Source organism: Manis javanica, chromosome 4 (genome assembly GCF_040802235.1).
Source record: "Manis javanica isolate MJ-LG chromosome 4, MJ_LKY, whole genome shotgun sequence".
In the NCBI taxonomy this organism is placed as follows: Eukaryota; Metazoa; Chordata; class Mammalia; order Pholidota; family Manidae; genus Manis; species Manis javanica.
In genome coordinates this window covers 117,262,094-117,276,053 of record NC_133159.1, presented here as the reverse complement: position 1 = coordinate 117,276,053, position 13,960 = coordinate 117,262,094, and the positions used below count along the sequence as shown (strand labels likewise).

The 13,960-nt window shown below is 49.2% G+C and overlaps 1 protein-coding gene across 11 annotated transcripts in view; it reads right to left on the bottom strand.

Annotated features, from left to right (window-relative positions):
- Positions 1-10,089: 10,089 nt before the first annotated feature.
- SPECC1 (sperm antigen with calponin homology and coiled-coil domains 1) overlaps positions 10,090-13,960 on the bottom strand; it is a 292,535-nt gene continuing 288,664 nt past the window's right edge. For all 11 annotated transcript variants that reach the window (XM_037012977.2, XM_073234743.1, XM_037013009.2 and 8 more), the window contains one exon: positions 10,090-13,508. In XM_037012977.2, the coding sequence (XP_036868872.2) occupies positions 13,419-13,508 (90 nt within the window). In that variant the 3' untranslated portion in view covers positions 10,090-13,418. The remainder of the gene's footprint in view (positions 13,509-13,960) is intronic.

Sequence of the window (13,960 nt, the reverse complement as noted above, 5' to 3'; positions counted from 1 at the left end):
TCTGGTTTTTATGCTTTTGAAAAGGGGGTCACAATGACTAAATCACTTACTGAAAAATGAACAGTCAAAACATTTTATTAAATGAAAGAAATAAAACTGTTCAAATCCCAGTACCAGCTTCCCAGTGAATTGCCATCCATACTGGCAGATTCCATGGGCATTTATGTACAAGGGGCATGGTGGTGGAGGCATAATGTTTAAATGCTCATGTAAATAACAAAAGAGCATGCTTAAAATAGGGAAACTGGGTACAGAGCAGTGTATGTTACTACTTATAAATATGGAAGTAAATATCAAAAGAAACTTTGTAAAGATTGGAAAATGGCTAATAAGATCAGGGGTGGGGTACAGAGCAGGAGACTGTTTAAATGTGACTTTTTAACAATGAGCTTGCATTACTATGGAAAAAAGTAAATACTTACTAAAAATGTATATAAATCCATACCCCACATATACACTCTGGTAAGTCCCAAATGCACCAAAGATTTAAAACACAACAATGAAGGTTCTTGGAGCACTCATTTATAATCTTCAAGCTTTGACTTAAAATCCAATGGCATAGAAGAAAATAGAAAATAAATTCCTGTGTGGCAAAAACAAACCACCAGAGCAAGGGCAGACAACCAGCTGGGGAAGTTATTTGCATCTCAGATCACAGATACCATTTTTCTAATGTACAAAAGCTCCACGATACAATTCTAGACACTCAGGAAAAAATATGGGCAAAGGATATGAGAAGGCAATTCACAGAAAAAGGAACACAGGACTGTAAAGTATATTCAGCTTTATTCATAATTAAAGGCAAATTAAAACTAAATTCTGATGCCACTACTCATCTATCAGATTGGCAAAAATCTAAAGGTTTGATAACATGCTCTGAGGGCCAAGCTGTGGGGAAGACACATGCTCATATGTTGCTGATGAGAGAATAAGCCAGTCCAGTTCCTGCAGAGGTGATTTGGCTGTTTCTATCCAACACAAATGCATATACACCTTGACCCAGCAGCTACACATCTGAACCTTTTGCAAGTGAGCTTATCAAAACACGTGTATATTAATGATTACAGCACTCATGCAGTGACTGTAAAGGACTAGAGACAGCTTTAATGTTCATCATCTGTGGGGTGGCCCCGGGTCCCAGTGTGCTTGGGACAGTTTAAACTTTTGCTCCTGTATAACTAATAATAGATAATCCCACTTTCACCCTCGAAATTGTCCCAGTTTGGATGACAGAGTTTATGGCCACTCCGACTGGGGCCTAGATAAATAATTTATGCTACCTGTACAGTGGAATAGCAGACAGCAGGAGCAGAGTGAGAAAGTTCTATGTACTGAAATGTTCCCAAGACACCCCAAGGGAAAAAGCAACAAACAGAATAAAAAGCAAGATACAGAACAATGTTCATGCCATCTTTCCAGTTAAAACGAGGGGGAGGATATAATAATACTCACATTTGCTTGTATATGTGTAAGACACTGGAAGGAAACACAATAACTGGTAACATGGTTACTCGTGTGCATGTGTGTGGGGAGTGATTGGACACTGAGTGGCTGAGGAACTTTACAGTGAAAATTAAGGGAAACCTCACTGACACGGTGCTGGGAGGCCTGCAGGGGGAGCTGTCATGCCCAGCCCTCCTCCTAGATCTCAGATTTCACCAGAAGGGATGGCCACCATACTGTTTTAGCTACTTTACCACCCAGCCAGAAAAAGGCTTCCTTCCACCTTCTGCCGCCACTGCAATCCAGCCAATGAGAGACCATCACCGCCCAGCCAATGAGAGACTGTCTTAGCCCAGCCACCCCCTCCTTGTCCTATAGACTTTTTTGCACAGTTAACAGCCCTCCTACTGGACCATTTCCTCTATAAAAGAGTGTGTGCCTCGTGGTTGTGGTTCTGCTGTAATTTGTGTGTCCTGTCTAGATTGTAATTATTTGCTATTCCCAAATAAACCTGTGTTTGCTGGTAACATAACTGATAGATTTATTTTTAAGGTTAACAACTGTGTATCTTTTCATACTTAAAAATTTTTTGAGCCAGGACACATAAGGTTTTGAACCTCAAGGAATTAAACTTTAAGATGAAGAATGATACATTGTCACAATGTAGTTTTTTCACTTCCTTTTAGTAATAGCATCCAGACTTTTTGCCGGCCTCACTGCTTTTCACCTAACACACTACATTTCCCAGCTTCCTTTGCAGCTAGAAATAGCCATCAATTTTGCTCAATGAAATATAAGTAAAAGTGTTACACAGGTTTTAATAGGAAAGCTTAAAAGGGCCAGGGCACTCCTCCTCTAACCTGTCGCCTGAAATACAGTTATGATAACTGAACTCTGGAGGCGCACTGGATCATGAGAACAAATGCCACACCTTCTAGGATGTCAGAGTGAATGGGCCTGGGTCCCTGATGATTTTATGATTCCAACATACCAGCCTTGGACTTTCCACCTCTGGAATTCTTTTTTTGTGTGTGAGAAAAAAGTAAGTTTTTTATCTTGTCCAAGACAGTATTTTTCTGGTCTCTATCCTTGCAGTTTAACCTAATCCTAACTGATATATAAGTGGATCAAGAAAATTCTGAAAATATGTTAATTTTGGTAACCCATTTTTTACATGATGCCAACAGGTTTTTATTTTCTTTGTACTCTTTGGTATTTTCTGTACCAAACAAGTATTTTAGTAACAACAGTCACTTTAAAACGTTGACATTTATACAATTATAGGAAATGGATCTTCCAGCTTCCGATTTTGTGGTAGAATTTCAGTTTCAAAAGAGGTGATAATGATCATGAGGGATCACATCTCTTAGGCCCTCACGGGTGACCTTTCCTGTAGCAGAGACCCTATTGCTTCTCTGCGATTGCATGACAGGCTTGGAGCCTGCAAATTGAGGAAAAGCTGGCAGTTGCTTTAAATTGTAAACAGGACCTGGAAGATGCTTGGAGCCAGGTCTGATCCAGATCTGCTGAATCCCCAGGCTCCACTTGTCTGTTTTATGCTGGGAAACAGGTTCCCATTGACTACAGACTGTCTGAAGTGGGGAAGAAATACTCCATGGCCTGGGGACAGGACAATAAAATTTATTTGGGTTCCTGACTGACTCAACCTGGGAAGACTGGAAGGCCAGCAAATGTTCTTGGAATCCAACACTGACTTCCCATATTGCCATGTACACACAATTCCAGAGAATCCTTCCAGAAACATGTTGAAAGGGGCTCTGAGGAGTTACCACTAGGCCACCTGATTTGTTATCCCCAGTGCCTGCAGTTGCACACTATGTGAGTCACCCTACTGGCCTGCTGGGGTGCTTCTCCCGGGCGCACATCCCCGAGGGTCAGGCGTGCCTGTGGATTCTCATCGCCACAGGACATACCTCTGTGATGATACAATGAACCTTCCTGGCATGTCAATTTTACTCAAAAATTCTGGGCGGGGGAGTCACCATTTTATTTTAATTAAACTATCACTGACATGTTATGAAGGGAGTGTTGAATTCTAAACACTTTAAAGATGTCAAATAACAATTTTAAACCTTCACAGTAAAAGATCTCAAAAAAGTCCTGTAATGCACAGCCTCAAACTGTGCCCTGGAACCCCTGAGGCCCTGGTCTAGGGGAAAAGGTCTTACACCCTGGCTTAAAGAATTTCAAGCTCAGACTAATTGAAAATACCCTGGCACTGTAATACATCCAATCTTGTCTAGGCAAATCCATCCAGTTCCTTCATGAAGAAGGGTGCTTACAAAAGGTGGCTGGAAAAAATGGATCTTTCCTTTACCATACATCCAGCTAGGTTCCAACCAGCCTCCCCTTGTCCCCACTGGACCCCATGAAGCCCTCCTTTCCCCTCCTACCCCACAGCTCCACTGTAGCAGCTACCTCCCAGCTCTCAGCTCCTCCAGGGTGCCTGCCATTGGGCTCCCATTTCATGATGAAGCGGTGGTGCCGAGACCCCGCAGCAGCCCGAGGAAACAGGCGCCTGCCCTGCGACAGCCTGTAGTCTGTGGGGGTGGGGACAGACAGGAACCCCAAATGCCACCCATGGCTGGATAGTTGTACATCTGACAATGACCCTGGAGGAAAGGGAAGGCTACGTGGAGAGGTTATTTCAGGGGGACATGATTTGAATGGGGTGGGGTGAATCGAAGGAACACTTCTCAAAGGCAGTCTTACTAAAGATGACCTGAAAGGTGAGGAGCCGGGCTGGTGGAGGCAGATATGACATGACTGGCATTGCGAGGGGCATCCCAAAGGCTCCGGCTGGATAATTTGAGTCAAACAATCCACAGTGGTTTTGTACGTGGCCTGGAACAGGCTGCTGGGCATTTACAACTAGACCACTCCACAGGCCTATGATGGCTTATGTGGGCTAGGAGGAGGGGAAGGGGAAGCCACACAGCACTGAAATGCATGTGTTCACAGCTGCCATCCAGCTAGGCGCCCGCATTAGCTGCCAGAGAACAGAGAAGATAATCTTCCCACTGAAGACCAAGAAGGGGCACAAATTAGGTGCCAGTGGTAAAACATAGGGTCCCATCCAGTTTGGCTCACTCAGGGTTTGAAGTTTGTTTAGGTGAAGCTCCTCCAGGCAGCTCGAGGCCCTCTTTTCCCTAAGGCCTCAGCACTGCCCACGGCCACATGTGCAGTCACCTACCTGCTGGTGGAAACCTAGATGGTTGCCAGATGGAGCAAAGAAAAATGCAGGACACCCAGTGAAATCTGAATTTTAGGTAAACAACAAATACTTTAAAAATATAAGCATGTCCCATATTGCAGCAGATGTACTTTAGCTAAACAATTATGCATTGTTTATCTGAAATTCAAACTCAACAGGCTGCCCTGTATTTTATTTGGAGACTCTGCTGGCCTACAGACCAGGCCTCTGGCTCTTCATCAGGGAGGGGCTGGCAGAAGAAACTCTTTTGAAAGCCTGGCGGCTCCCAGTGCACTAGGCCTCACACCCCTCCTGGCGGAAGGGATGTGCACCGCAAGGCTCGGATTCCATGTCCCCACCTGGGGAAAGTTTAAGCTAAGACTTGTCAGGGGCCTTGAGTGGTGGAAAGCAGAGTTGCCCACAGAGAAGACTGAGAAGGAGGAAACCGGGGGAGTGGAGGCAAGGCGACGTCAGTAGGGTGACGCAGGGATGGAGTGGGGCCGGGGTGGGAGGCAGAGCTGGGCTGGGGCAGGACTGACCACGGCCTGCGCGATGCTCCGGAGAGAAGGGCGCGCAGCGCGAAGGGGGCAGCCCAATGCACGGGCGCGCGCCGCTCTCCCACTTCCCTGGACCCCGGACAAGCTGTCACCAAGACCTTGAGGGTCAGGGTTCAGGGCAGGCGCTCGGGAGGCCAGCCGCTGGACTGCAGCCAGAGCCCACTACACCCCCAAAGGGCCGCCTTCTTTCCAATTCTGTGCAAAGAGCAAAGGGATCCCCAAATAAGGGCACGCTCCTGTGTTCACCGGCCCCCGGAGAAGGTTGTCCTGGAACGGACCGCCCTCCCGAGGCCTCAGGGCCTAGCAGGGCCGCAGCCAGGGCCAGCCCTCAGCCGTCCCGGCTCAGGAGTCCCTCGTTGGGAAGAGCCGTTTCCCACCTGGCCACCGAGTACGACACGGCGTCTCCCCCGTTGCCTTGGGGTCTGGTGGGGTCTGGCCTGCAGGCCCAGCTGGGGGTTGTCGGGGCCACAGCGCCTGGCCTCAGGCCGTCCTGGCGTTATCATTGCAGCCAGGCCAGGTTCAGTCTGTGGGGAGCAGGTCGCCTGGCCCTTCTGGGTCCCCCTGAAAGTGACCCCTGCCTCCAGGGCTGTTTGCGACTTGCCCAGCAGCGCCCGCCTGGCCAGCAGGGGGGGCCCTCGGCACGGCGGGCCCCACACTTACCTCCTTCCAGGGTGGGGCCGTGGGAACTCCAGGAGCACACATCCCTCGGGATCTGCAGAAGCCGGAAGGTATCACTGTCCCTACCGGGAACCTCTTCTCGTCGAGGAGAACACGTGCAGTGGCTTTGGCACTTGCGGCACACACTACTGTCACTCACCCAGCGCCCCCGATATCCATGGCTAACAGATCCCCAGTTGGGTGCAGGAGCGGTTGCGGCAGATGACTCCGTTCCCTTATTGCCAGTGATTGGTTGAGTGGGAACATGTGACACAATTTTGGCCAATGCGATGGAAGCGGAAGGGGTCTGGGGCGGATTCCAAAGGGCTTTTGATCTAGCTTTGAATATAGTGGTTCTGAACTTAATGCTGTGATTTTAGTCTGCCAGTAGAAAAATTAATATACCCAAAAACCCCCTTTTGGTTAAGATACTTTGGAGGTTTTGATACAGGAACTCATTTCTAACCATTTATTTAGTTGTTTTCCTAGTAAGAAGTCACAGCTAGTGCATTAAAGAGCCCTACAGCGAGGAGAAGCGCTGCACCCCAACATGGTGACAGGCAGTGGGTGGTGGAGCAGTGAATGCTGGCTGAAAGTACAGGCCTTGGTGCCGTGCTGCTGGGGTTCACAGTTTTGCTTTGCCTTCTCCAAGCTTCTGTCTTGGACAAAGTCCTTAACCTTTCTGTGCCTCAGTTTCCCCATCTGTAAAATGGTCTGGTATTTACCTCATTCAGTGGTGTCCCAAGCCCTTCCACCAGGGACTTGCTCAGCCTCTCACTGGCCTGGTTTTCCAGCTATGATGGCACAAGGCTCTGTCACCCCGCAAGAGGGCTTGCGCAGAAGTCCGATGCCCATCCCTAGGGCCATGGCCGCACACGGTGCACCCAGTCACCACTGCCTTTGGAGGGAGACAGCTACTGTCTCAAGAGGCCATCTCATTCTTGAGCAGGGGCTGTACTCAGTGCCACATGACACCAGCCCAGCTTGATCGGCCGTGGATGGGCTGATCCAAAGGCAGCTGACCTCTGGCCAATGCTTAGTGACCTATGAAAGGATCTGGTATGAAATATCTGCCAAAACAGGCAGGATCCTTGGTTATTATAACCAGGAAACATGGAAAAATTCCACGATTGTGAATGAGAGGATACAAAAGATGACTCTGGTGTGTATAATGTCTGTACCCCAGTTCCCGAAACCTGGGAATGCGTTACCTTATGTGGCAAAGGGACTGGGTTGGGAGTAAGGGTGTGGGCCTTGAGGTGGGCAGGAGAGTGTGATCACCCAGAGAGGCCCAACCCAACCACATGGGTCCTAAACCAGAGAGCAAGTCCTGGCTGCCAAGAACCAGAGGGAGACGTGATGGCAGAATGGCTGGAGAGCCCATATTACTGGCTTTGAAGATGGAGGAAGGGGCCAGGAGGCAAGGAGAGTGGGTGGTCTGGAGAAGGGACAATGGCAAGGAAACAGATACCCCTCAGTCTCTACGAAGGAACGCAGGCTTGATGACACCTCGACTTTAACTCAGGGAGATGTGTTGGGCTTCTGACCTCCTGAACTATAACAAATGTGTTGTGCGAAGACACTAAGTCTGTGGTTGTTTGTTACGACACAACAGTGTAGAAGTCCATGCTGAGTCAGCCCTAGAGGCAGGACCCTTGACTCTAGCCTAAAGCAGGGGAGAGGGGCACAAAATAAGTGCCCCAACAGACCTGAACTTTAAGACTTGCTGCTCTTTAAGGAGTTAGCATCTGAAGCTCAGTATGGAAGTAGGAAATCTCTTTATCAATGCTACCCTCAAAAACTACTAAAGACGACACCATCTTGAACATCTACAAATTCTCTCTCAAATGAGTCCAACACAGTCAGATTTTCCTCCAGGGATGCGCTGAGCATCAGATGAAGTGGCTGGCCTGCAGCACTACGCCATACTGTACCCAATCACACAAACATAGCTTTCAGCACTAAAATCCCACTCTGTCATGAGATGCTAACACCGTAAGTGACCCTCAGGAACAGAGACTGATAAGGGGAACCACACATACCTGGTGCCTCTGGGGTCCATGACCACTGGGTGGAAAGGCAGGTGGCAACAGCCACACTTTTTCTTTTAACCTAATTTTTCCCCACAAACACGGGTGGTTGACTTTGTGGGGGTTAAATGTGAGGTCAACATGCCTCTCCAGGACTGAGTATGGCCTGTCTTCCTGTGCCATGAGCATCCCTGTGCCTGGAGCAACCTGCATAGCTCTGTTCTTGGCAACTGGAAGAGCCCAGTGAGGTTCTCCTGCTGAGAAGGTCCGAGACTGCCTTGGTCCTGCCCTTGACTTTATCCTCTCCGGGCAAGGCTCCTTCTCCAGCCAGATGTGTCTTCTAGGACAAGACTTTTCAAAAGGTGGCTGAGCCCTCTGAGGTCACTGAGCAGTAAGGGAAAGCTGTGGCTAACTTTTCCCATGTTCCATTTTCTGCTTTGCTTCATTTTTCTGACAAAGGGTAAGGAAACGACTTTCGGGGAGGTATAAATAGTAACCCAGATGGACAAAAGGGCTGGGTTACTGGGGGGTGAGAGGCTCTCTGGCCAGCCCTGCAAGACATCCAGGCCAAATCTTTTTATGGCTGATATTTTATAATCTAGAAAAATCTCACTGAGGTTTTGGTAGGGCAGGTGAGTAAATTGGACTGCATTTCATTTAGCGTTGGGGAGGCTGAGATTCTGCTTGGAAATGTATTGTGTCATTTTACTCATGGTAACAGAAGTAATGTTGGCAAAGAAGGAAAAATGACAATGGTCTTTGGGTTGTCAGGTGTCAAGTTTCTCCCCAGGGGATTTTCCCATGTGCAGTTCGGGGACTTTTTACCACTAAGCTGGAAAATGCTGGAAAGAACTGTTCCAAGACCGACTGCAGCTCTGAAACTGGCCTGTGTCCTGAGGTGTCTGTTCCCTAGAGGTCAATGAGGAATTCCCAGTGGAATGAGAGTTCGTGGTAACTAGATGTTCCACCAATTCAGCAAAGATGATCTGTCCCGCAGAAGCCTCAGGCATCATGACCACATAAACATTGGGCTCTGCCTTCAGGGAGCTGAATGAAGTGTGACTCAGGAACAGAAGCATCCAGAGCATGTAGAGAACGGGGAGCCAGCTGCGTGCCAAAGGGGACCAGGGCAGGCTGGGCTCCACGGCCTGAAGCTCCCAGTCCTCTGACAGCAAGTGAGGCCTGCAGACCACGCGACAGACACCATGTGCTCTGTGCATCAGGCACTGTTGAAAGTGTCTTTCTGACATCTGATTCAGTACATCTGGGCTATGACAAGACACAGGACATGAATGTCCAGGGATGCGCTTTATGCACAGAGGGATCTAGACCCACAGAACAGGAACCTTCCTGCTGGGCCCCAAACTACAGAGGGAAGAGATCAGTTTGCAAATGCTGATACTAGCCTCTTTGTGTGTGTGTGTGTGTGTGGTGTGGTGTGGTGTGGTGTACACGCGGGTGTGCAGACTGAGTGGCTGGACATGGCTGTGGGAACCAGATGTTGAACCTGACAGCTCCTGGGCACAGCTTCTCCCACCACCTAATAGCCCAAGATGAAGCAGGCAGTGGCTGTCCCAGTAGGGTGGGTTAAGCCCTTATCTGAGACTGTGCTGTTCCTCAGGAGGAAAAGGCCAGTGACAGCAGGACTTCCCTGGGAGGAGGAAGGGAAAATTCAAGGATGAGAGGCCTTTCTCCTCTCCTATGGCCAGGGCTGGTCCCCTGAGACACCAGTGAATGGTGGCCTCTGGTGACACGGAGAGCCACACGCCCCCTGATGAATCAGCCTACACACCGGTGTCCTGTCTGTTAAAACTCTATTAACTCTGCTCCTGTCTAGGCATAACCCCCTCCTGCTACCACCACCTTGAGTGTGGTTTCCAGGCCCTGGGACAAAGTTTGGTCACAGCGCACATGCTGCATGGGGTGCCAGTAGTATGCACGTCCTATGTGCACAGCTCTGCAGCAGCCTGTGGGGGGACTTTCACGGGAGACTGTGGTGACGGCAGGGGGCAGGGGAGGGCAGTAGGGCCCTAGTATCTTTCAGTAATGTCAGCAGGAGCAGCTGCAGTGGGGACCATGGCCCAACAGGGGAAGATTCATGACAGGGTTAGTTTAAAAACAGACAGATTGTAAGTTTGGCATTTTAGGAAATACAAACAATAAACTCACTTGGAAAGATTCATAATCATACAGAAACAAAATATATTTATTAGGAATATTACAGTCATACCTGCACACTTTCATGAGAATAGTTAAGCGCGTCTATGTTGGCATGTCACCGACACCACCTGGTGCAATCGGGTGTGCTCGCGATGGAAACGAGGGCACAGCTGGATCAACCGCATTCAACCCAGACAGTTAAAGTTAGTGAGCTACTCAAGATATTATCTGGTTTAGACAAACTCTAACCTGGGTCAGAGAAGTGACATGCCCAGTGAACTTGGACAAATGACACATTAAAAATACTTTTTAAAAAAGTCACTAGGTTATATACTGCACATCATTGGCAGTTCATCTCAAAATGGCACTTGAGCTTCGAATGGGAGATTCGCTGCTGCATTTGGCAATGGGTTTGTATGTCATGACCCGAGTCCTCTTATGTCCACACACGGGGGAAATGCCTGCCATCCCCTCCATGGGTGAGAAGAGGAGGTCAGGGTGGGGATTGAGAGAATCCGGCAGTGCTTCTGTGGCAAAGGGGGTGCTTCCATGGCGAAGGGGGTGCTTTCCCCAAGGCCTCAGATTTCCAACACTGCCAGATGGTTTGTTGCCCTGGGGTACTCTGGTTGGCCTCAACTAAAGCTGCAAGACAACAACAGGATGAAGAACAAAAAGCGAAGACTAACATCGTTTTTGAACTGAGACATGTGGATCTGCCCTGCGTTCCTGAGAGTGCTAACCGAGTGAAGCCAGGCTGTGAACCTCCATCAGTCAACCGAGGTTCAAGTCCATAAAACAACTCAATGCAAAGAGCGAGCTTCTCTTTCTGTCTTTAAAAATCTCCTCCACTCTCCTGTGTCCTGTATTTTACATGTCTTTCATATAAAAATAACCCATTAAAAAAAGCATCTGCAGAACAATCAAATAATTTAAAATGACTAACGCTTGGCTGAAGGAAGATGGGAAGAAACCTGGATATTTGTCGCCTGTGAAAGCCTCAGGGCAGAAAATGGAATAGTAAGGTTTGCTGACACTACCCTTTCTCAATCTATCAATTTTCCACATTCACCTTGTGCTCTGAACTCTTCAATTAAAAGGAGATCTAAAAAACACAGCCCGTGACCCGGCCCTGGTTGGGACAGCTTCCCCCACGGCCTCATCCCACACCTCCACTGCCTCCTGCCCCTCCCCCAGGACCCAGCGGGGCCAGGACTGCCAGACCCTGTGTTTCTATGAGCAGGACATTTCCTCTTTATAAGCATGCTCTCTTCAAGTTATAAGAATAAGCTGCACATGGCCGTTCTTTCATATGACACTTTTCTTTTTAACCTAAAGGGAGCAGGCCGCAGCATGGAGCAGGGAGAGACGGCTTCACCCAGAACTCAGAACCACTTACGCTTATCACCCAAACCAGGGAACCCGTAATGCACGACACCCGCTCCAGGCATCCCAAGACCTCAACTGCCTCTCTCCGACAAAACCCTGTACTAACTCCAGAGCAAACACAACAGCTCAACCCAGCTTCTAGGGATATCACTGGTCCGCACTGTAATGGTGAGCAGGCAGAAGCTCGAGACAGTGAAAGTGTACCAGTTACACCGCCAAGGCAGATGCCCGCAGCACCGCCACTGTGGACTTCTACTTGGAGGCGTTCACCAGGAAGGGGTCAGTTAGATTGTTCCAACTGTGCCTCTAACTTCCATTTGAAAACCCGGGGGCTGGTTACGTAGTCATTGTCATCAAGCTCTGCTCAGGAGCAAGCTGTGCTCATGGCCCGGCCCTGGGTGCCCTGAAGAAACGTGCTCGCTCCTCAGTGGTTACCGGGGAACTTGAAAGTATACAGAAGACATTCCTGGTCCCATTTCAGATACTGATTCAACTGATGGGGCAAGTCAGGAGCATGGGCTCTTAACAGGCTCCCAGGAGCTTCTGCTCTACAGCCAGAGGAGAACCACAGGCAAGACAGCCAGGGCAGCTTGCCCGCCCCATGAGGGGCCTCCCCCAGGCAGGGCCTGGCCACAGACCCCAGGCCCCATGGCTGAGAACGAGGGTCCGACCGGCCATAAGAGACTTAAAGTAATGACGGCAGCATCGTAACCCTTAGTGACTTATGTCAGGATTTCCCTTGGTCAGAGGGGCGCTCACAGCAAGAGGTGGGCACCACCAATTCACCCCAACTGCCATGGCAAACTGCACCCTTGTTTACTGCCAATGGCCCTTTGTTTGCACAAAAAATACGCCACAGTGCTGCCAGGTAGTCACGTGCACCGAGCACTTGCAGGCAATGGGGCTGCTTGGGGAGCATGACGGCAGGATGGCAGTTAACCACGCCGTCCGTTAGTTTTAAGCGGAGCAGCTCTGCCTACCCCTAAGGGCTTCCTTTGGTCTGCAGTGTACAAGGCCTGATGATGCACTAAAAACTAAGTTTAGAGTTGAGATATTGTTTAGATTTGCCATCTGCCCAGTATCCCAAGAAATATACATCCTCAGACTCCTTGTGCAAATGAACAGCCTGGCAGGCAAAGGCCATTTCACACACGAGACTTTCTCTTAGCTTCTGCATTGGGACAAATGTGTGCAGGCAGGAATAAATGGGGCACGGATGGTGTGGGTGGGGCTACTGATGTTTCCCTTTCTGCATATAAGCCAGCGGCCAGGTGGGGGCATGTTTGTGGCCACACTGAGCACACAGTGCGGGGGTAGCAGATACTTCTCTCTGCAGCCACTCCACATAGACCTCACAAACTGCCCCGGGCTCTTTTGCATTCTCAGGTGTTTTGTCTTCCATGCAAAGAAATGAACAAGTGACAGTGAGATCTAACAAATGTAATCAAGTTCTAGGTGTTAAACCAGTCACCTAGAACATAAGCGAATTTCAAAAAGGCAGGGCTTGTGTGTTTCCAGGCTGCTTGAGGGCAAATGTGTCTTTTTGTGTTTTGCTGGGTTATTTTTTTTTTGAAGGAGTGGGAGGTAGCAAGGGCAAAAGTTGGCTTTTTAGTATAACAATGACTGGTCTGGAAGTGCTGCATGTGGTGAACCTCAGTGCGGCCAAGCATGAAGTCACAGAGGGCGTGGAGATGTCCCGTGTTCTCATGGGAAGGAGCCTGGTGAGCTCTCGGGTGTGGAAGGAGGGAGGCCTGTGGGACAGCAAGGCTTCCCCAGCTTATACTGCCAATGTGTCTGGATTTAATATGCACGGTGGAACCTGCTGTGTTTCCTGCGTGTTGGTCCCCCTGGACTGAGCCTTCTTTGACATCCAGACGGCTGGGTGGTGGGCAGGGCAGGGCCTGTGGAAAGTGACCACGTGCTTCCAGGACAAACTGCAGGAGTCGGTGGCTGCTCTTGGGCCCTCAGGGTTTATGTCTCAAAGTACTTGTAGATCTGGGCCACATACTGCATCACACTCTGCCAGTCGGGCCGATCTGTGTGCAGCATCTCGCTGAGCTCCTGCAGGAGACGGGAAGAGGTCAGCGGGGGAGGACACCACAGACCCCCTTCCCACAAAGGGGCTCAGATCCAGGGTGGGCCAGGCTGCCTAGAAACCTGCCATGTACACGGATGGGAGGTGTGGGTAAGATCGAGATGGTGTTAAATGTGATTAGTTAAAAGAAAAGCCTTTTCTTCCCATTTAATCAGGAGATACCGTCCCTTTTAAAATATGTTAGACGTGACCTCCTACCCCTTTCACCTTTTAACAGCATGGCAGAATTTTTAAAAGTTTGAAAAAAGAAAGTCACCCATAATTTCATCATAATTTTGACTTTTCTAAGTTACATTTGAATGTCCAGCCATGTTCTCCTTCCCTTCCATCTCACATGCTGCTGTGTGCTCTGTGCTATCTGAATGTTTTTCATACACAGTTCCCTTGGCTGTGCTGCATGCTGGCTGCCAGTGTGCAA